This window comes from Gopherus evgoodei, chromosome 5 (assembly GCF_007399415.2).
Source record: "Gopherus evgoodei ecotype Sinaloan lineage chromosome 5, rGopEvg1_v1.p, whole genome shotgun sequence".
NCBI classification, from domain to species: Eukaryota; Metazoa; Chordata; order Testudines; family Testudinidae; genus Gopherus; species Gopherus evgoodei.
In genome coordinates, this window is record NC_044326.1 from 20490217 (window position 1) to 20514112 (window position 23896).

At 39.4% G+C, this 23896-nt stretch overlaps 1 protein-coding gene across 19 annotated transcripts in view; it reads left to right on the forward strand.

The window, feature by feature from the left end:
* ADD1 (adducin 1) overlaps positions 1-23896 on the forward strand; it is a 126105-nt gene that overhangs the window by 88992 nt on the left and 13217 nt on the right. For 10 of the 19 annotated variants that reach the window (XM_030564211.1, XM_030564207.1, XM_030564203.1 and 7 more), the window contains 5 exons: positions 1417-1518; positions 10895-10984; positions 11861-11953; positions 20993-21149; positions 22849-23235. In XM_030564211.1, coding sequence (XP_030420071.1) covers positions 1417-1518; positions 10895-10984; positions 11861-11953; positions 20993-21149; positions 22849-23235 — 829 coding nt within the window. The remainder of the gene's footprint in view (positions 1-1416; positions 1519-10894; positions 10985-11860; positions 11954-20992; positions 21150-22848; positions 23236-23896) is intronic. The other 9 variants (XM_030564215.1, XM_030564208.1, XM_030564216.1 and 6 more) reach the window with 3 other exon arrangements.

The window sequence follows — 23896 nt, forward strand, 5'->3', positions numbered from 1 at the left end:
TGTTGTTTTTATATTTTAATGTTTTGACTCAAATTATCTTTAATAAAAAGCTGGATTAATTTTTATCTAAGAAGATAATCATCAGTGAGTATTCCACAGCTCCATGTTCATTCCATTTTTTTCTTTACAGTGCAAAACATTTTAAAATTGTTTGCTTTTTAAAGTTTTACAATTTCTGGCTATCTTATTGTCTCTCAAAATTACTCAGAAAAGTGCATAGCATTTGCTTTCTAAAACAGGTTTGTTTTAAATGTTCAATGCATTTTCTATGCAATAGCAATTGAGAATTGTTGAGATATTGCATTTGATGAATCAGAGGTAAAGAGAAAAAGCTTAGTGTTGTGGCACAGAAACCCCGTCAACATCCTAGATGCAATGACCATGTAAAACAACCTTCTGTGAAGAGCCCATGAAGTGCTTTAAGTTTGTGTTTGGGATATTTTTGTAATCTTTTGAGCTATATAAGTTATATAAAATATTCGACATCACCAAACTGTTCCCCTTGGCTGCTGTATTGATATAGCTATTTATCTGTACAGAAACAATTCTGAAAACACAGTATATTCTAATACAGTAGTTTGTTTTAATGCAAAACTTTGGTGATGCCCACTCTTGCTTCACAGTACAAAATCATTCACTAAACCTGGTTAGTGACATCACATTGCTTTTCACACTCCTGTCATCTTATGCTTTCAGTTTGCTTTGATGTTTGTTGAGTATCAGAGGATTGAATCAGTGATTTCGCTCTCATTTTAGTATTCAAAGAGAAAATGTGAAGGTGAATATGACCATACTAGGATTTAAAAACACTTATAGCTTTATCTTAATTTTATCTGGGTTGATTTTTTTCCCTGTGATTTAAAGGGACACTGTCAACTCAATTTTAGAAAAAATTACATAATTTAAAAAAAAATTGAGACAACCCTTTGCATAGCATATCTTGAAATGTCTTTTTCTTCAATTTTTCCTTTAAAAGTAAGTATTAAGGGATTTTTGTCTCCTTTATTGCTAAGGGTCTCTTCACCAAGTGAGAAACAAAGTACACAGGGAAAACGCTGAAGCTGTCTAATTATGTGGTGCTGTCAAATGCACAGAAAAATGAACTGCTGATAAACTTACTTGAGTTTCAGAAATCTCTGGTGTTACATGTAACAATAAGTGCAAAGGTTTGGAGATGGAAATGATATTCTAGTTGATAGTGTCTCTGTAGACATTTATTTGAATTCCTTTTCTGACTCTGTTGCCACTGAAGAAGTGTATGAGTTAAGTGCTCTTATAAAGGAATAGAGTGTAACCATTGATTCAGTTTTCTGCATTTATATAGAATGCATGATTAGTTGTTATATAGATTTGCTGCTATTAATATTCCTTGCCATTACAGCAATTCTGACTATTGAACTGTTCTTGGCATTGCAGTGGACTAAAGAGGATGGACATAGAACTGCCACCTCTGCTGTCCCTAACCTGTTTGTTCCATTGAACACTAATCCAAAGGAGGTCCAAGAAATGAGGAACAAGGTTTGTAACTGCTGTTAAATAATTTAATTTGCCATCACTTTTGTTTAAATTGCATACTTGTAAACAGCTAATAATTTTTGTTGTAAAAAGATCTTGCAGAAATCAAAAGCATGGCTTCTGCATTGTCCTCACCATGATAACTAGAGGCAGAAACAGTCACTATCTATTCTTGAACTAAGCTCAGTAGTCTTTTGTCACCTGCTCCCTTTGAGCCAAGGAGGGCTTTAAACTGCGTTCAAAGGGGGCATGTGATAAAAGCCCACTGGTAAGTATCTAAAAAAAGTTACCATACCAAAGGGTTAGATGTGCGGGGGTGGGGAGGACATGGAAAATTACAAGAAAGAAATTAGTGGGGGAATCAGCCCAACATCTTAGATGTTTGTACAGATGCTCCCCAACATACGCAAGCGTTCCGTTCCAGAATACCTTGTGTAACTTGAATTTTGCGTAAGTCGGAAATGTATACTCGACCATTATTCACAAAAAAAACCTCCAACCCCTATTGCTAGCTTATGAACTTTTTCTGTTAAGTACGGATATGTGTAAGTCAGGTTTGCGTAACCTGGGGGTTGTCTGTACTCAAATGTAAAAAGTATGGGAATGAACAGGAAGTATTAGTAGATAAGCTAAATTATGACTTAATTGGCATCACAGGAACTTGGTATGATAAGTTTAATGACTGGAATATTGGTATAAATGGGTATAGCTTGATCAGGAAGGACAGGTAGAGTAAAAAGGGAGAAGGCATTGCATTATACATCAAGAATATATAATCTTGTTCTGCAGTCCAGAAGGAGGTATGAGATAGACAAGCTGAAAGCTTCTTGGTTAAGATAAAGAGGGTTAAAATAGGGGTAACATTCTGGTAGGGGTCTGCCATAGATCACAAGATCAGGAAGAGGAAGTGAATGAGGGATTTCTAGAACAAATAACAGAAATATCCAAAATACAAAAGCTGATACTAATGGGAGACTGTAACTGCCCTGACATCTGTTGGAAAAGTAATACGGCAAAAGATAAAATTTCCAGTAAGTTCCTGGAATGCAGTGGGGAACAACTTTTTGTTCCAGAACGGAATTAACCAGGGAGATAAACATTGCAGACTTGATTCTGATCAACAGGGAGGAATTGGTTGCGAATCTGAAGGTGGAAGGCAGTTTGGGTGAAAGTGATAATTAAATAATAGCTTTCATAGTTCTAGAGAAAGGAAGGAGTGAGAACAGCAGAATAAGGATAGGGGACTTAAAAAAAACAAACAAACAAAAAGCAGATTTTAACAAATTCAGATAAATGGTAGGTAAGGTCCCATGAGAAGAAAATCTAATAGAAAAAGGAGTTCAGGAGAGCTGGTGCTTCCTCGAGACAACATTAAACATGCAACTGCAAACTGTTTCAATGTGAAGGAAAGATAGGAAGGGTAATAAGAATCCAGTACGACTCCACCAGGAACTCTTTAATGACCTAAAAATCCAAAAAGGAATTCTACACAAAGTGGAAACATGGACAAATTGATGAGGAGTACAAAAGTATAGCACTGGCATGTAGGAACAAGATCAGAAAGGCTAAGGCACAAAATGAGATACAACTAGAAAGGGACATAAAAGGCAATTAAGAAGTTCTTTAAGTACACTAGGAGCAAGAGAAAGATGAAACAAAGTGTATCTCTTCTACTCAGCGGGGAAGTAGAGCTAATAACTTATGACATCAAGAAAAATGAGGTGTTTAATGCCTGTTTGCTTCAATCTTTGCTAAGAAAATTATTGGTGACTAAATGCTCAGTACAGTTAATATTAAGAACAAGGGGAGGAGGAACGCAAGCCAAAATAGGGAAAGGTTAAAGAATATTTAGGTAAGTTAGATGTGTTCAAGTTGATAGGACCTGATGAAATTCATCCCAGGTTACATATGGAACTAGCTGAAGCAATCTTGGAACCATTAGCAATTATCTTTGAGAACTCCTGGAGGATGGGTGGGTTCCCAGAGGACTGGAGAAGGGTAAACATAATACCTATATTTAAGAAGGGAGAAAAAGAGGCCATTTGGAATTGTAAACTAATCAGCCTAACTTCAATATCTGGAAAGGTACTGGAACAAATTATTTAATAATCAGTGTGTAAGCACCTGGAGTTAGAATAGGGTTATAAGGAATAGCCAGCATTGCTCGGTGGTGATGAAGGGAGGCCTAGGGCAGGCTCCCTGCCTGGCTCCAGGGAAGTGGCAACCCCAGCTCTTAGCTGCACGTGCTGCCTCTGCTACGTCTTGCCCTAAGCCCTGGTTCTGCAGCTCCTATTGGCTGGGAACTGCGGCCAGTGGAAGTCACGGGGGCAGTGCCTGAGATGGCGGCAGCAGCACATGGAGTTAGGAGTTGAGGGAGGGAAGTTTCTGTCGCCCTTCCAGGGAACCCTCCCCCCAGGTAAGCACCGCCCTGCACCCCCAGCCCTGAGCCCTGGGGGGGCAGGAGGGCCCGAGACTGCTGCAGCAGCGGCTGGTACATCTGGCGTAGGGGCTACCTGAGCTGCTCTGGCAGCCTCCAGGTCAGGCGCGCCAGCCTCTGTGGAAGTCACAGAATCAGTGACCTCCATGACGAACTTATTACTGCTTGGCCAGCTTCTGTGTCTGCTATTAAGTTATAAAATTCCAGGTAGACTCTCTTTCAGGAGGTAGGATCCAGAATTGAGTCACATACATGATGTGGCTGTTTATTGTTAATTGTGATAGAGCCTGGTGGCCAACCAAGAACATAAGCTAAGCAATGTACAGTCCCTGCCCTGAAGAGTTCACAATTTAAATGGACAAGACAGAAGAAGAGTAGGGAAAAAAGATCAATCATCATGGTAGTGCTGTGATTTTTTTGTTTCTGTTTTGGGGGCTTTTTAGGGATGGGATTAGCTAAATATGTATTCTAAAATGGCTTCTGTTCATCTTAAAATTCTTTGCAAAATATTTCCAAATCTTTGTCAATTTAAAATTAAAGCTCAGAAATATAGATCCACCAGTCTTTGGATGTTGCTTTATAATTGGGCTGTGATAAGGCAAGGTGTGGTTCTCGCCCTCCTCCCAGATCTGTTGAGCCAGATATTAACCATTTTAAAGTGGTCTAGTGGTTTGAATTCCAGTCTCTGTGTGAAATTAACTTTAAATGTTACTACTGGTCTTCTATGAGGAAGGTGTTTGAATCATCCTATTTAGCTTCCATTCTTGCAAAAGTATAAACTTATGTTTGTTGATTACTGATTACTCTCGCCCCTTGCTCCACCGATATGGCCACCAGGTGCCCGTTATCTACCGGGTAATGAGCGTTGGGGTAGGGCGGAGGTTCGATCACTGGATGCCCTGGGGGGTGGGGCCAAGTGCCCAAGGGTAGCGACGGAGAAAACGCAAGCAATCACTTTTAGTGTTAAAGAGAATGAGGGTTTATTAACTGAGTCACAGACTAGGATAAGGGACAACACGATTAGTTACAGCTTGGGCTTACAATATAATACCAGAACGAATAATACAAATACTGCAATTACAAATAGAAGCTGGCCCTGATATTTTTCCAAGTCCCAGTAATCCCAGTAATTATTCAGGTTCCAGGGGTTAGTAAAAGTGATATTGGTGCTATTAGTAATCATAAATGCAGCAACTAATCTCACTAAACAAATTGTGAGGCTTGACTGGTCCCCCTTGCTTTCAAGGTTTCCTGGTTCAACGGGTTTCCCCTAGCAGGAGCCTTGGGGCGGCTGGAATCAGTCTTTGCCTCTTATCTAGCAGCACAGTTATACTTAACAGCTAATTCTACTTACACATACAAACCACAAAAGTTTCATTACGGCCGGCAAGCGGTTAGGCTTCAGGAAACGCGTGAGCCGAGAGAGAGCTTCAGGTTGATCAGGCCTGGGTACGGTTCGACGGGAATTCGAGTTCTCTCCGCCCGTCCCCGGGAGGGGGCCGGCAATATATAGCAAATTTTTCGTCATAATTTACGATAAGCCAATTGCGGGGTCGCGAGTGGCTCATGCCCATACAAGGGAGGCAAGCGGGCCCCAACATCCCTACCCAGGAAGCAACCGTTGCGGGGAAACTTCGTCCCTCCAGGCCGGCCGACCACAAGGTTGCTTTTTCCTGTTGCAAGTTCTGCTTTCTAAGCGACTACGTGACCAGTGGCAGTTCTGGGGGCTGGGGGAGAAATCCGTTGGGGGATGGAGGCCGGAGCACCCGTTGTCTGGCCCTGGGGCCCCAGCTTGGGGGTTTAACAATGTTGGCAATCTGTAGTGTGTGTGTGTTTGTGTTTGGGGGTTACTTGCTGTGTGCTGAACTTGTGTTGGTCAGTTTGTTTGTTTGGTAGTTTGAAGCAATAGTCAACATGGTTTCTGTAAAGGGAAATCGTGTCTTACTAATCTATTAGAGTTCTTTGAAGGGGTCAACAAACATGTGGACAAGGGGGATCAGTGGACAATAATGTACTTAGATTTCCAGAAAGCCTTTGACAAGGTTCCTCACCAAAGGCTCTTATGTAAATTAAGCTGTCATGGGATAAAAGGGAAGGTCCTTTCATGGATTGAGAACTGGTTAAAAGACAGGGAACAAAGAGTAGGAATTAATAGTAAATTCTCAGAATGGAGAGGGGTAACTAGTGATGTTCTCCAAGGGTCAGTCCTAGGACCAAATCTATTCAATTTATTCAGACATGATCTGGAGAAAGGGGTAAACAGTGAGGTGGCAAAGTTTGCAGATGATACTAAACTACTCAAGATAGTTAAGACCAAAGCAGACTGTGAAGAACTTCAGAAAGATCTCACAAAACTAAGTGATTGGGCAACAAAATGGCAAATGAAATTTAATGTGGATAAATGTAAAGTAATGCACATTGGAAAAAATAACCCCAACTATACATACAATATGATGGGGGCGAATTTAGCTACAACAAGTCAGGAAAAAGATCTTGGCATCATCGTGGATAGTTCTCTGAAGATGTCCACGCAGTGTGCAAAGGCGGTCAAAAAAGCAAACAGGATGTTAGGAATCATTGAAAAGGGGATAGAGAATAAGACTGAGAATATATTATTACCCTTATATAAATCCATGGAACGCCCACATCTTGAATACTGTGTACAGATGTGGTCTCCTCACCTCAAAAAAGATATTCTAGCACTAGAAAAGGTTCAGAAAAGGGCAACTAAAATGATTAGAGGTTTGGAGAGCCTCCCATATGAGGAAAGATTAAAGAGGCTAGGCTCTTCAGGTTGGAAAAGAGGAGACTAAGGGGGGATATGATAGGGGTATATAAAATCATGAGTGATGTGGAGAAAGTGGATAAGGAAAAGTTATTCACTTATTCCCATAATACAAGAACTAGGGGTCACCAAATGAAATTAATAGGTAGCAGGTTCAAAACAAATACAAGGAAGTTCTTCACACAGCGCACAGTCAACTTGTGGAACTCCTTACCTGAGGAGGTTGTGAAGGCTGGGACTATAACAATGTTTAAAAGGGAACTGGATAAATTAATGGTGGCCAAGTCCATAAATGGCTTTTAGCCAGGAAGGGTAAAGAATGGTGTCCCTAGCCTCCGTTCATCAGAGGATGGAGATGGATGGCAGGAGAGAGATCACTTGATCATTACCTGTTAGCTTCACTCCCTCTGGGGCACCTGGCATTGGCCACTATCGGTAGACAGATACTGGGCTAGATGGACCTTGGTCTGACCCGATACGGCCGTTCTTATGTTAGCAAAAATTAGTAATGGGCTAACTTGCCTCTAATTGCTGTTTCTGGTGCTGTTAGTTGATTCCACTATTGGAAAAGGGAGTTTGTGCAGGTAAAATCTTGTAAAAGGTTACTGGCATGAACACTGTTTAGTGCTAAAGGAGAGTCTGTTTAGGGTTAAGGATAGAGCTATCATCTTTGTCCCAGCAGCATTGTGGAATGGTAACTGTTTAATATGGAAAGTCCAGTGCAATTTAACCAATCCCAAAGGCATAAATCTTGAAACCGAAATCTATACATTTGAAAGGTTCAAGCAGGCAGATGTTGATACTCGTTATGTTGAGTTTCTCATGCTAATGGTACATTTTCTGTGTGATCATGCCTTCTTTTGAAAGCCCTTGGCTTGTTAAATGGTAGTTGAACTTATCACGTAGAGTCCTTCACATACTTAGGTTTCAAGTTTTTATAATCTGCTCTTCCTGTGGGAGCTGTGTGGGTTTTATTGGGTTTGGTATTTGGCAGCAATCCAGTCATCAAAAAATTGTACTCTAAGAACAATATTAAACATTTTTGTGTAGCAACATAGATGGTAGATTTGTTGGTCTTGTCCAAAACAAATAATTTATGGAAACCCTGGTTTTGGGAGCAGTATTTCAGACAGAGGTAAAGGTCAGAGGCAGACTAGATTGCATAGACAGAGCTTTATATAAGGAGCTCGAATACCCTGACTCTTCTGAAGTATCTGCTCTGTAATGGTCCCAGTTCTACTAAATAGTATAAAGAACTGTCAACATAAGATTAAAATAACTAGAAGTGCAGTGCCAAAACAAATTATATTCTAGGTTCCTGCTTTCCACTATAAAATATATTTGGAGAAACAGAATTGTTAATAAACTTGCAACTGACAATGGAAAGAATATGTGGAATAAGACTCATTCTTACCTTTTTGCAAAAACTGTCATGGAAACTGTCAACTTAAAACATGGTCTAAAATTTTTTTTTTTAATGGTTATAAAACCTAAAATCAATAAAAATGTCTCCACAATTAAAAAGAAACAAAGTGAAAACAATTGTTAAATGAACATTTCCACTGTGGTGCTGAAAACCTGAAAGTGAAACCAACCAAAAACAGAAGTAAAACTGATTTCATGAGTTTTCATTGCCCCAGTCAAGATAAATGCCAGGAGTAAACCAAGAATATAAACAGCATTGTGGGAATAGGATTTTTTATTTTTTCAGTTTTAATAATCGTAGGTGTTGATAATAAGATGGATCGTCTCTTTTGTTACAACATAACTTTAAGATGAATATCCATTTCTCATCCATGCAATCACAAGTGAATCCCTCTAAATTTATCCTCTTCTGCAGCTTTAGAAACAGCACTTCAAACTACTTTAGAAATGTTGCATGCTGGGTCAGCAATTATGGTTTCATTGTCCTCGCAAGATATTCAAGTTCAGGAATTACTTTATTTCTATTCCCACATTGTGGAGTAAGGAGATAGCTTGCAGACATAGAAGACATGAAAGAGAGCATTTGTATTTAGATACACAAATGGATACTACTTTGTGCAATTAACTGATTTTTGCATTCAGAAATATCCATTTGTGCTCATGCAAATGAGGGATTTTGCATTCTTGAACGAATGTACTCATTAACATTCACTTCAAAAGTATAGCCACCACTGTCAAAGTTCGGATTGTAAATTGAGGTGGTAAAGAGTATTGTTATTAAATCAATTTGTACGTATCTAGAGGATAGTAGAATTATAGTAATAACCACATGGACTTGTCAAGAACAAATCAGGCCAAACCAATCTAATTTCCTTCTTGGACAGGATTACTAGCCTAGTGGATGGGGGAAAGCTATAAATGTGATGTATCTTGATTTTAGTAACGCTTTTGATGTAATCTGCAACATTCTCATAAGCAGATTTGGGAAATGTGGTCTAGATTAAATTGCTATCAGGTAAGTACAAAATTGCTTGAAAGATCAGAGTAGTTTTCAAAGGTTTTCTGTCAAACGGGTGGGGAAAAATCTCTAGTGGGATCCAGCAAGAGTCTGTTCTGGGTCTGGTACTAGTTAATATTTCCATTAATGACTTGAAAAGTGGAGTGGAGAGTGTGCTTACAGAATTTGTAGATAACACAAAACTGGGATTGGTCGCAAGCACTTTGGAAGACAGGATCAAAATTCAAAACTACCTTGACAAATTTTAGAACTGGTCTGAAATCAGCAAGATGAAATTCAATGAAGGCAAGTATAAAGTACTACATCATCTGGGGAGGAAAAATAAAATTCACAACTACAAATGGGAAATAACTGACTAGGTATAAGTACATCAGAAAAGGATCTGGGGATGATAGATCAGTAATTGACTGAGTCAATGTGATGCAGTTGCAAAAAAGGCTAATATCAATCTAGGGTATTAATATTAACAGGAATGTTGTATATAAGATACAGAAGGTAATTGTTCCAGTCTACTCAGCCTTGGCGAGGCCTCAGCCAGAGTAGTGTGTCCACTTCTGGGCACCACGTTTTAGGAAAGATGTGAATAAATTGGAGAGAGTGCTGAGGAGAGCAACAAAAATGATAAAAGGTTTAGAAAACCTGATATAAGAGGAAGTGTTTAATCTTGAGAAAAGAAGGTTGAGGAGGGACCTGAAAACACACTTCCAATGTGCTACTGGCCGTTATAAAGAGGATGGTGATCAGTTGTCCTCCATGTCCACTAATATAGGATTAAGTGTAATGGGCTTAATTTGCAGCAAGGAAGATTTAGGTTTTTTATAAATATATATACACACACACATATACACACACACCTCTACCTCGATATAATGCTTCCTCGGGAGCCAAAAAATCTTACCGCGTTATAGGTGAAACCGCTTTATATTGAACTTGCTTTGATCCACCGGAGTGCGCAGCCCTGCCCCTCCGGAGCACTGCTTTAGTGCGTTATATTTGAATTAGTGTTATATCGGATCGCGTTATATCGAGGTAGAGGTGTATATAATTAAATGTGCGCGTGCGCACATACTTTCTAGCTACAAAGGTTAGTTAAGCGCTGGTATAGGCCTCCAAGTGAGGTTGTGCATTCCCCATCACTGGAGGGTTTTAAGAACAGGTTAGACAAACACCAGTCAGGGGATGATCAAGGTTTACTTGGTTCTGCCTCAGCTGGACAAGATGACTTCCCAAGGTCCCTTCTGGCCCTACATTTCTATTATTCTATTATTTAGTAGCACTTCCTGTTGGTTTTGGAATTACTCTCTGTGGGGTGTGGTTATGGAATGTGTGGACACTGAAAGGTTGAACACAGTAAAAGACTGATCCAGAATGCTCTGATGCCCCTCTAAACTGTCTTTCTCTGCTACCTGATCAGTCTACTTTTACCATGTAAAAGGAAGGCAAATGCATGCTGTGATACCTAGATACCAAACTAATCTAGATCAATAGAATTCTGGGGGTACATCTTCAGCTAGTGTAAATTGTCTCAGCTCCATTGACATCCATTGAGCTATGATCATTTATACCAACTTGGGATCTGTCCCTAAAACCTAGCTGAAAAAGCGGTTTGTTGTTTTTGTTTTGTTTTGTCTCTTGCCCCTCCCCCCACAAACTGAGTGGATAAAACGGATTTGTCTACTGTTCACATGTATTTATCCTGCTTTTTTCTTCACAGATCCGAGAGCAAAACTTACAGGATATTAAAACCGCTGGTCCTCAGTCACAGGTTCTTTGTGGAGTAGTAGTGGACAGGAGTCTTGTACAGGTGAGAACACAGAGTGCCATAAAATATAATCTTAAAGTTAATGTCTGGTGTCCTCTACTGTCACCTAATATGTCACTGTAACATTATTCTTTAATTGGCAGAGAGTAACTGTTTATAAGGTAAGTGTTAGAAATAACACACCATTGTCTTTGTGAGAGTGCTCAGGGTCTGAAATGTAAGAGGCTTTACTAGTGTAGCTGATGCATGTCTGTGAGATATGCTCTTTGATTTATGGCTGAACGTAGTGCATGAAAATTTGAAAAGGCTATTTGTATGGGATAGAATCCTGCTCAAAGCTAGTCAGGCTTTGTAACAACTTGGATATTTTTCATGTTAATGTACTTTTAAAATATAAGATATTGGAAATAGCAGAGTCAATTTTGTGTAATAGTGTGTATTGATTATATTCTGATAACTTGACAATAATTTATTTGGAGAGCAATTAAAAAAGAAAAAAACTATTGGTATTGTACATCAACAATAAAATCATTAAGCTAAAAATACTGTCTTTGGTGCACTAAGTAAATAGACCTTTTTTTAATTATTGTTCAGAATAAGAGTTTAAAGTGTTCTCTATCCTCAGAGAAGTGCACACTCTTGTGACTTAAAAACGTACATCTCAGTAAATGTGAGTAATATAATTGGCAGCAGATAAGTATTTTCTGATGCACTGTATGAAGTTTGACTAGTCATGTCATGAACATAGCATTTTTCAGTCTGTGTGATATTTATGTGCATGTCAGTTCATTATCATTGCTATTTTATCTACCATTTACTGTTTCTCTGCATGTTTATAACTAGTGTCACATAATGCTCATGGTTGATATGTTAAAGCCTGGGCTTGGTTTGCTCTGTTTACTCAATTTACTGTTGCAGGATGCTCCCCTCTCAGACTGTACGGAAACTATTGAAGGGCTCGATCTCACAGAGCAGGCCTTTAGTCCCGCTAAATCTCTCTCTGTTAGAAAGGTACTTACTGCCCTCTCATACTGCTCTAAATACTGTTGTTCACCCTCCACTTCTACCTCTCCCTACTCTGCCCTGTTACCTGTAATAGCTAAAGAGTTGGCTTTAATTGAAAGACTAGATTAGGGGTGGCCAACTTGAGCCTGAGAGCGCGAGCCAGAATTTACCAGTGTATGTTGCTAAAGAGCCACAGTAATATGTCAGCAGCCTTCCATCAGCTCCTCTCTGCCCCACTCCCAGTGCCTCCCACCCACTGGCAGCCCCTCTGATCAGCGCCTCGCCCTCTTCCCCGCACCTTCCGATCAGCTGTTTCGTGGCGTGCAAAAGCCTTGGAGGGGGAGAAGCGAGGGCACGGCAGGCTCAGGAAGGGGTAGAGTGGGGCAGGGCCTGTGGCAGAGCTAGGGCTGAGCAGTGAGCACCCCCAGACACATTGGAAAATTGGCACCTGTAGCTCCCGCCCCAGAGTCGGTGCCTATACAAGGAGCCGCATATTAACCTCTGAAGAGCTGCATGTGGTTCTTGAGCCACAGGTTGGCTACCCCCAGACTAAATGGATGTACAAATTATGTATGTGCCATTCTACAGGCAGTTAAATTACCCTTGTAAAGTACCTCTTAAAGTTGTTGAGTTTCTTTTTATATATTCAAACTGGTGAATAGCATAAAAATGTGCGTGAAGTTACGGGGCTTGTCAGGAGTTCTGCATGTGGTGTTTGGTTTGTGCATGTCATTGGTTTTCAATAATCCTAATTTGAGATCCATTTTGAGCTAGCCTAGTCTCAGCCCAGTCACATCAATGTAATTCCAAAGATAACCACAGGTCTAAGGTTTACCAAGCTGACTTAAAATCAGAAAGTGGGGTTTTTTTTTGGTTTTTTAAGGCTCCTGTGCTGCAAGGATGCTGGATGCCTGTAATAGGAGTTGAAATACAGGAGTTGTTCACACTCCACAGGGCTGAGTCCTAAATATACTAATTTTCAAATGGTTAATGAATAAACAATATCTATGGCATTTTATGAAGTATAATTAAGGCAGAAGATAAATCTAAAATGTATTTTGGGTTTTCTTGGGAGGCTAAGTAAAATCGGAATAATTTCCACAATGGAAATTCTTCAGTCTGTCCTTTGGTGGGAGTTCAATATGGAACTTCAGCAGGTAGATGTGTATCACTCCTTTTCTTCTCTGTCCCTCACCACCTCCATCAAATTCTCAAATCAACTGGAAGCTAAATAAATTGTGCCTCAAATTTCCTTTCTCCATCACCATGTTTATCCTGTCAAGAACTGAGAACAATTTGAAATGTATAGTTGTTGCAAGTCCTGTGATTATTTTTTTTTAACATGTCATCTGTGATCAGCCATTCTGTATTGTAGATACATCATATACCATAATATTGTGAGCGGGGTAAACGCTGCTTTTCAGGCCAAATCTCATGTTCTTGTCAAAAGGTAGCTATATTCTAAAGAGAAGGGTAATGAATTATTCTTTTCAGAGTTAAGGCTAGAAAATATAAACCCAAAAGCAAACACTTCAAAAGCTGTGTCTGTCCTTCACTTTTCTATCTTCTCTGCTCAGTTATCATAATTTCAGCAGAGGGATTGGTGGTTTTAAATAATGTGTCATCACAATATACAGTAATAATTTTTACCAGTGAAATGCAAGATTTCATTTCAATTCTTATAAAGTGTTTGAATAATTGCAGTGCTCTTGTAATGAAAGTATTCACAAGTACTTTACAAGGATTTTAAAGGTAGCAGAGGCCAGAAGTATGAGCAAAAGTATGTAATATGTTTTTAACAGTATATAATGTCAGGGCAAACTATCCAAATGAAGTGTGTTTTCCCCTTTTATTGGTGTCCGTTAAAATCCTAGGTTACCAGTGAAATGATGTAAAATTAGCTGTCTTGACACATAGAGTAGTAGTTACCTACCTATACATTATCTTTGTATAAAATGAGAATTGGGAATTTGGGACAGGAATATTTTGAAGAGTGAGGAATGATTGTATTGTAAAAAATGGCATTGATGGGTAAGCAAGTGATGTAGGTAGATTGTGCTGAAAATCCAAACACAAATTATATATTTTCCCTTCCATGTGAGATGTTTTCAGAGCAAAAAAAAACCTATAGGAAATATAATGCGCAATCAATCTAACTTTTAAAAATCAATTGCATTGTCAGGATTTTATAGAGCACTAGAAATTCTTCTGTTGTCAGTTTCTTAGAAATTTGCACTCAAATAAAGTAAATAGTAAGAAATTGCTATCTGAATAGGATTTAAAAAAATAAATATTCAGTTAACATTGGGATATACATGAATTAGTAACACATTCGTTTGAGAGAAAATTCCAGTGTTACATACAAAATATGTATATAATCATTTGAGTCCAGTCTTGCCTAGAGCTGAACTGATAAATTATCAATTTTGCCTAGTCAAATGCTTTCACGCTCTAAGAAATTCTGGTCATGTCGCATCACAAGGTCCTTATGCATCACCTAATTGTAATCACATTGTGAACCATATTAACTAAGTGTCTGCTGCAATCCTAACCAAATAGGGAATTTGGGTGGGTTTTTTTCACTGACATTCTGTGATGTAATAAAATCAACAAGATGGGCCATTTCCCTATTCTTGAAATGGAGTAGCTATTCACGTCTCTTCCTAAAAACTGCTCCATAGCTTTGCTTTTGCTGAGTAAGTTCTGTGTTCTGCCCTGTAAGTGGCTCCATTTCAGTGGTGATCTCTGGCTGTTAAACACCTTGAGACCTGGTCCTTTCAGATAAAAAGCACTATATAAGCACATGATGTTAATGTGAATTATTAACTGCCTGAACTTTTAAATGAGTTGGTTATCTGTTAGCAAGACAAAGTGGGTGAGGTAATGTCTTTTATTGGGCCAACTTCTGTTGGTGAGAGAGACAAGCTTTCAAGCTATCAGTTATCTATTGTATTTCATGTGCATCATAAAGGGAGGAAAGATCCTCATATTAGGTGCCAGTACTGTTCATATTTACCCCTAAGATTAAGATGTGTTCTCAATTTGCATTTATGAAAGCAAAATACAGCAGAAAGTTTACAAAGTGAGTTCTTTTTTACCAGAAATTTCCATGTAGGAAATGTATAGCATTATCCAGAGTTGGACATTTCTCTTGTTCACCTTCTGTGTGGGAGAAACTTACCCCTCATACTTCTCAAGGGTGGAAAGAAATTGCATTAATGGCTGCCAGTCTCGCCCACTGCTCCTCTGTTGTTAAAATAGTAAAGAAAGCAGTCCTAATGCACAAGTCAGTCACACGTAGTCAGACAAACTTCAAATAGTCTATTATAGTTTAAAATAATATTAAAATCAGATAATGGTCCAAATGAAGTCAAAGGAACATCAGCTTCTTCTATATCATCATATTGAGAGAGCTCTTCCTTAAGGTCCTCTCTCATTATAGATGAAGACACAATAAATTCCTGGATTCCGACTTGATGAATAATCTCAAAAATATTTTGTGCCATCTAATCTTTTTTAAACTATATTATAGAAAACAAAGGTAAGTTGTTGTTTTTTTTGTTTGTTTTTTAAATTGGGGATCACATACCTGGTTTAGTGAAAGAACCCTGACTTTCTTCTGAAACATCAAAAACTTAGTGATGAAATGGGGTGGACCCTTCCTCTTGAATGTGCCGTTTATTAAAGTGTGTCCAGAATGAAGCAATTAGTAGCATATCTTCAGTAATTTCAACTCATCTGCAGTTTCTAATATGGCTACTATTATCAGTTTGGAAAGTCTGCTTCCTACTCTGAATTCAAGATAGTTTCATACTTGCATGTTTTGGAGACCTCATGAAGATTTTTATAAATTCCTGCCTTTGCATTGCAACCATATCTTTGGTCCTGGTAATGCAAGTCTCCACCTAATCTAATTATTTACCAAAAACTTTAAGTTCTTTGTTTCAGAATATCCATAGTTAATTCAAATCACATGTGTCTGAATGGACACTCTTTGCACTATTCTTTTTTGGAGAAGGAAAGCAAAGTAATTCTTGATCGAGTCAGCCGTTCTGTCCTGCTTCCAGTGGCTGTTCTTTAATTGTGGTGCATTTCATGCTGGGATCATCCAGGTTTTTAAGGCAGCAGGAGGCTCTGGTGGAGATTTAGACCTTTGTGAAATTTCTGTTTTTAGTTTCTCTTCCAACTCCAATGAAGAGCTTTAGCTATTTAAGAGTAGGTTAGATAAATGTCTATTAGGGATGGTCTAGACAGTATTTGGTCCTGCCATGAGGGCAGAGGACTGGACTCGATGACCTCTCGAGGTCCCTTCCAGTCCTAGAGTCTATGAGTCTATGAGTGCTTGATGGGACAGAGCATCAGGCCTCTTACAGGGACCTTCAGTCCCTTCCTGTAGGCTTTTACCAAGAACACCTCTCCTGTCGGGTAAACAGGGAGTGAAATCACACACAAACCTCCAAATGGCAAGAGCTCCCTCTACAATGCACCCAGTCTATATCTGCCTCAAGGAACAAGCATTTCTTGAAGTCCACGTGATATCATCAGATCATAGAAGTTTAAAGATGTAAAAGCTCATCAAGTCCTTCATGGATCCTGCTGTTCTCCTCCCCACCAGCCCATGTTGTTTATTTTTAGTGATGTCTCTAATGTTGATGTCTATCATGAGGCTTCCTCTCCTTCCACTGGGAGACTATTCTGCGGACTAATCCATTGGAATATTTCTTGAAAAGCCTAATAAAATTTCTGTTCCTTAACTTTACCCCATCACTGCTAGATATTTATCCCCTTCTGCTATGGTACGCAATTCTTCTTTTCTTTGATTTTCTATCCTTTAGATGATTCACGTCCCAGTCCCCTAAATTATTTATCCAACCCTTTTACTTTTGTCTTTCCTTACACAGGAAGTCAATCCTTTCAACCCCCTAATTACTTATATTGTTCCTCTCTGAATTGCGTCCAGTTTTACATCTCTCTGGTATTGTCCAGACTGGTTGCAGTATTCCAGGTGTGATTTCAGCAGAGCATGACTATCACCTTTCTGCTCTGTGACATAATGCCTTTGCTTATGCAGCCCAAAACCTCATATCATATTTCTTTTGTATTCTGCTATAGCCTGTGGTCTCTTTCAGCATTACTTCTGTCCAGGGGACAGATCTTCAGCTGCTGTCCATTGTTGTAGCTCCATTGAAGTCAAGGTGTTTCCCTTCAGACTGAATATCTGTGTATCAGATTATTTTCCCACAGGAATATTAACTTGCATATTTTTAGGATGACAAATCTGTCTCCATTTCCTGCCCAAATTTCCAAGTCCCTTTGTGTTATTTCCCTGGCCTCACAGTTTTACTTGCTAAATGATGAGTGTCATGAACTTGATGTGCTTATCTTACTTACCCTCTCTTCTCGGTAATGAATAAAGATGTCCTCCAGAATAAGACAAAACAAAATACTGATCCATTAGTCACCCCACTCCTCCAAACTGAATGCCTTGTTGTTTTTTGCTACCATTTGCTTACAGTATTTTAGTCAATTTTCAATTCATGTGACAGTGCTCACATCAAATTAGTGTGAATTACAAGTAAGGGTAAGAGACACATAATCAAACTCTTCAGTGAAATCAACATGCATTACATCTATTGCATTCCCTTTGTCTGCTAATTTTGTAATCCTATAAAAAACCCCATGTGCTTTATCGGGCATGATTTCCTACTTTGTAAGCCCACGCAGCTTATTGCTAATGGTTCAGTTATTCACTACATGTTTAGTTTGTAATCTTTTTATTAGATGAATCCAAAGTAGTTTTGGGCATTGATTGTTTTCCCCCCTGCTCATCTTTTTTTAGTGAAGTTATAAGACTTGGGAGCTCCAAATCTCTGTTGTTGTTCTTATTTTACTGGCGACAGTAAGACAGCTTCTTAGTTTCTTTGAAAGTTCATCTGCTGTTTGTTCCCCACCAAAGGTTATAATCCTCTATCAAAGTCACTTCCAAAGAAATCAGTTGTGATGCTTGTAAATAAAGGGTTATGGGTTCAGATGCAGCCATAGCTCATTAGTTTTTAAAAACTAATATCTTGTTTTCATGCAAATATCTCTAGTGTTATATTACAGAGAAATACACATAATTAGAAAGCTTTAAAATCTGCATTTTCTTGAAATTTTAAGGGAAAATTACTGGTTGTCCATTAAAACTCTGAAGCAACTTTTCTACATACTGTACTAGAAAATTAATACAGTCCTGATCAGCAATGACAACATTAATTTCACTTGGTTTTATTTTTGACGTGGACATTTTTTCTCTAATATAAAGATACAAATTGAATTTTGTGATGCTAGTCTTTCCTTTTTAATGGACTTTTCTACTTTCTCCATTTGGAGGGGAAAGGGCCAAGAATATATTTCTATTAAAAGGTTTCCAGGGTTTTTTAAAGAATGAATTGTCTGCAGGAGGACTTGCTTGCCAAAATGTGTTAAGGCAGTTTGTGAAGGATTTCAGTGGGTATTTTTTTCATAGTAAGTGTTTCATTTGGGCCAGAGTGAGGAGGGCTATGTATGCTTCTCCAGGTTTTTCAGGAGTGAGTGCATATGTATGAGACATTACATTGGGCCAGCATGCAGTTTAACTACTAAATTGAATTAGGAAAATCAGATTCTATTGAGCATTGGGTAACTGGATGACCGGGAAAGAGGACAACTGATATTAACTCATCTCTAAACACTAGAATGTTTAGTTTCTAATAAGTTCCTGAAGGGTGTACTTTCATTAATCTGAAAATAAAATATCTTTGATTTTAATCACTACAAATCTACATTAACACAAGGGAAAGGGCTCATTCAAATGTGTTTGAGGGCTTTTCATTTTAAGTGCCAGATGTCATCTTCCTTCCTGTTGCTACCCTTTGGTGATGAAGCTGTATTTCTGTGGCAAACTTACATTAATTCAAATGGGATTACATTTTGAAACAATTTCAGTTTAGTTTTAGTTCAGGACAACTTTCCTACACGTACCCTGGGCACCACTTTGCTGCTAATGTTGGCTTCTTGAGCTGGGTGAAGACTTTCACATTTAGCTACTCTGTGCCCCCTATGCAGGTGTCTGGAACTTTTCTGACGTGCTTTGACACCTGTCTATCTGTGCTTCTCTATCTCTAGTGGCTCATCCTCTACTGAAAGCTTTCTTCTGTCCCTTAACACAGTCTGGCTGAAGTCTTCTCCTCATCAGCGCCTTCTGTCCAGAACAATATTTCCCTGTCTCATCTATGCCATCTTTTTTTAAATTTACAGCAGAAACCTTTTTTGCCTGTAGCACTTAATTTCTCTCTGGTTCTACTAATCATTTCTACACTCTACTTATATTTAGACTTTTGATTATTAATACAAATAACAATTTAACATGAAAAAAAGTTAGAGAAACTATCCACCATTTACAGCCAATCATACACTACACTTAATATCTTGCAGAATCTGATGACCTTTTCACATGGAATGCAGCTGTAATGTACCACTTCAGTGCTTTCTGGATCACTTGTGTACTCTTGTGAGGAATCTCTGATCATACGTAAGGCTTCTCAATTTATTCACAGGTAGTAAAAGTCATGGACAGGTCACAGGCAATAAACAAAAATTCATGGCTTGTGACCTGTCCATGACTTACACTAAAAATACCTGTGATTAAATCTTGGGAGGAGGTAAGGGGAGCACTGCTGGGGAGGGTGGCATCTGTGGCCAGTGGCACCAGCTTAGAGGCCGCAGATTGCAGGCTGCTCTAGCTGGCCAGGGACTGCTGCCTGGGGCCGCGGACTACAGCTCCTCCGCCCGGAGACCGCTGCTCGGACCACCAGAGTAGCAGCTGGTGTGGCTGTCCCAGGAGCCACCTGAACGGCTGGTCCCAGAGCCAGCTGATTGGGTGGCTCTGGGCTCAGCCACACTGGCCCCTGCGGAGGTTGCGGAAAGTCACGGAATCCGTGATCTTTGTGACGTACACGGAGCCCGTATCATACAGAAGCACTTAGGGCAAAGGCAGTTAATACATCACAAACCCTTAAGTAAAATCATCTTGAGGATAGAGAAAAATTTGTAGATATCTGTGCTGATGAGGGGTTCAGATCAGGCATCAGAGTAACTTTTAAACTAATGCTGTACATCAGACCAATTAACAGAGAAACTCTTAAACAGACAAATGACCTGAAAGGTCTGATCCATAACAGACAGCCCAGAGAAGCATCTTCCATCTTTAAGGCAATATGAAGCCATTAGCTTCAATCCTGAGAAGGTGATAAGAAAACCTGCCATTAGTGGAGAGAGAGAGCCTCTTCCCTGTACATCAGCATGTTCTGTTCTTGTCCTTTGGACACAGAATATTAGCAGTGCTAAATATAATACTTCATGACATATAATGTTTTGGATCCAGTTTGTGTGAAAGACACTATCTGAAACAGGCATGGTAAAGTCTTTTTTTAAACTGTATTATTAAGCGTTTTAATATAATAAACAGATAAACGCTTAATCTTGTGTACATGTATGTATAATAAACAATTTAACATCTGTTAGATAGTATATAACTGCTGGAAATTGCTTTTCCCCTGAGCATTGAGGGTTTATAAATATTGAACCTGATCCTGTGAGTGTTGTGTGTGATAATCCCAGGGATTTCTACTGGAGTTCTGCACACAGAGCACTTACAGAATCGGGTCACAATATTCTATGGAAATAAGGAAACTTGCTACTTTCCTGCCAGCAAATGTATTCCAATAATGCCTGTTTGGCTGCTGCAATTTGATTTGGTGCTCAATAGTGGATGTGCCCTAGTAAAAACAGTGATGTATGTAACCACTTACTCATGAGGGCTGGTTTTTCTTTAATGTAAAATATCCTGTAAATTAAAGATTTTAAAGATTCCAAAATTGGGACTGTTGCTTATGTAACCTACGAAAATATTTTTGTGTTTTTTCAGATTAATTTTTAATCAAACTTGTATTGTGTTTTGGCTGCTTGTAGCCTCAGCCATTGTCAGAATTCTGTCACATACATCTTAATTGTTTCTTTTGCCAGGGAGAACTGGTGACTGCATCGAAGGCAATCATTGAGAAGGAATATCAGCCACGAGTTATAGTGAGCACTGCAGGACCAAACCCCTTCAACAAACTCACTGATCGAGAACTGGAAGAGTATCGCAAAGAAGTGGAAAGGAAGCAGAAAGGTTCTGAAGGTTGGTTTGCTTTTAATATGTAACCCTGTACATCAAGGCTATGGCCTAGCTGATATGAGCATGGGACTGGGAACCAGGATCTTCTGCATTCTTAATCCTAGCTCTGATAAAGATTCCTTCTATGGGCGCGGGTCAGTTACTTAACTTCTTGTTTCAATTTTTACAACTGTAAATTGGGGACAATATTTGCAAAACAATTTGGAGATAAAAACCACCATTGAAATGCTAAGCAATATTAGGTCAAAGTCTTGGTTCTTAATCAAACAAAACTTCACTGGAGTCAAAAGGGAATTGTGATTAATTACCATCCACAGAATTTGGCCAGTTTTTGTTGTCACTTAAAGTTGCATTTGGAGGCTTGAGACTTTGTTCAGACAGACCTTGTATTGAACTTGGTATACTACAGATTGTTTCATTTTAATAGGATAGCCCAATGAGTAAAAATCTGACATTGCTTTTAGGTAACAAGAGTGAAATTTTCTTACTCATTGTTGCAAGTTGTAGATCTGGTAAATATTTTGAGCTGGGAAAATGCAGATAAAAAATTACCAGTTGGTGCTTTGAAAAGGAGTCACAAGGCAAGAAGAGACATGATTAGGACACATCTCAGAATTCTCCCCAGGAACCACTAACCTATCAGAAAATGTAGTGAGAGCATCACGCTGCAATAAAGGAGAATTCACCATGGCATTTGAAGAATCTCTTCTATGTGATTATCATATTAAGTTTTACAGTGTAGCAGCTATGATACATCCACTAAGCAGATGGTATTGTTTATACTGGAATATTGGTGGTACAGTTTTACCAGTCTTTACAAGAGTCTGGTCCAGTGGGTAGAGCACTTGACTGGGTCTAAGGAGATCTGGTTCTATTCCTGGCTTAGACTCTGCTGCATGACCTTGGGCAAGTCATGTCCCCTTTCTGTGCCTCTGATTCCCTGCTAAATCTTTGGCCATCTTGTCTATTTAGATTATGAATCCTTTAGGGCATGTGTTTTCACAGCACCTAGCATATTGGGACCCCAGTCTCAGTTAGGGCCTCTAGGCAGCATAGGCACCAACTTCCCCTCTCCTTGGGGGGGTGCCTATGCTGCCTAGAGGCCCTAACTGAGGTCCCCTCCACCCAGGTCCCACTCCACCCCTTCTGCCAAGCCCCTGCCCCACCTCTTTCTGCCCCTGAGCATGCCCCGTCCCCGCTCCTCCCCCTTCCTCCTAGATTTTGGGTGCATGCTGCGAAAAGATGTTCGCAGCGGGCAGAAGGTGCTGGGATGAAGGGGGACGAGTGATGAGCGGGGCCACTGGTGGGGAGAGGTGCTGGGTGGGGGAGATGGGGGAGCTTGGCTGCTGGCGGATGCTGAGCACCTGCTAATTTTTTCTGTGGGTGCTCCAGCCCTGGAGCACCCAGGGATTGGCGCCTATGCTAGGCACTATTGTTATATAAATAATAACTTACAGGGCAATGTACTAATTACATTTCCTCTAAAAACTGTATGGTGATTCGTCCCTTATTGGTGTGTGTTGCTCTTGCTGTACCTTCTGATATCTTGACGTATAAAGAGTCACAAATTCTGTCTTTTTCATGTGTAATTTTCTCTGTACAGGGTTTAAAGCATTTTGTGGGACTGAGGTGTTAACATTACTGTGTCTATGTAATTGCATACCCCTTTATTTTCTCTGTAACATTGCTACATCCTACGTAGATAAGCTATCAAAATATGGAGAGACTGTGGTATTGAGACAGAAACCAGCTGGGAAGCCAAATGTTTTACTTAAAAGTCACAGCTACAGGGAGCAAAATTCTTCTGGAAAAAAATCTCTGGAGTTGCAAAGCAGGTCAAAAACCTTTCAAGGAGCAGTGAAAGAAGCAGATCTGACGATTTTGCAGACTCATGAAGGATCAACGCTATCTAAATCTTTAGATAATTCTGAGTTCTCTGCTGCACAAGTTTCTTGTCAGACCATGCAGCAAATCATCACAAATCTTAATCAGGAGGAGCCAGATGAGCAGAGGTCTCCACACAAGGAATTTCACACAGCAGTCATCAAAGCATTAAGTTCCAATCCTGACCTTTTGGCTGAGGCCTCAGGTACTAACGAATATGGTACCACTGAGTTTTCAATCAAGGGGAAGCTATCTCTTGCTTAATTTGCACTTACAGAGTCTCTGCTATCTCTGGACAACTTTCGTTGGCTTGTCTTATTACCTGTGGGGCTGATTTAATTTAATTGGTGGGTTTTTCTCGTCTGGATGAACTGTGTAGAATAGTGCTCTGGTACTGAGGACATCTCTGTTCTAAATATTAAGGTGGCTTTTTTGTTTTACATTAACATCTGCTCCTTTAGTATCCAACTACTGTTGAAGCTGGAAGGGAGTGTGGGGGGATCCTTTTTAATTTGAAGAAAAATTCTAAAACCACTGCAGAATCTGTTTGGAATAATTGCAGTTTATTGCACATTACATTGTGATTATCTGTGCACCTTTTCATTCTTTGCTTTGAGTAATGTACATTTTGTTTATGCTAAGGTTCTGCAAATAAACTCAAAGCAAGCAAAAGAACTTTGTGTAATTTTAGTTTTGGTGCCCTTCTTCCATACAGTTATTTTTTCCTTTGGCTCTTCCCCAGCAGATTCCCCTCCCTTTAGATCAGTGTTTTCCAATGCGTGGCTCCAAACTAGTGTTGTATAATCATTTCAGTCCATTTTACTGAGAAATGTTTTGAGTTGAAATAGTTGGATAACATAACTTCT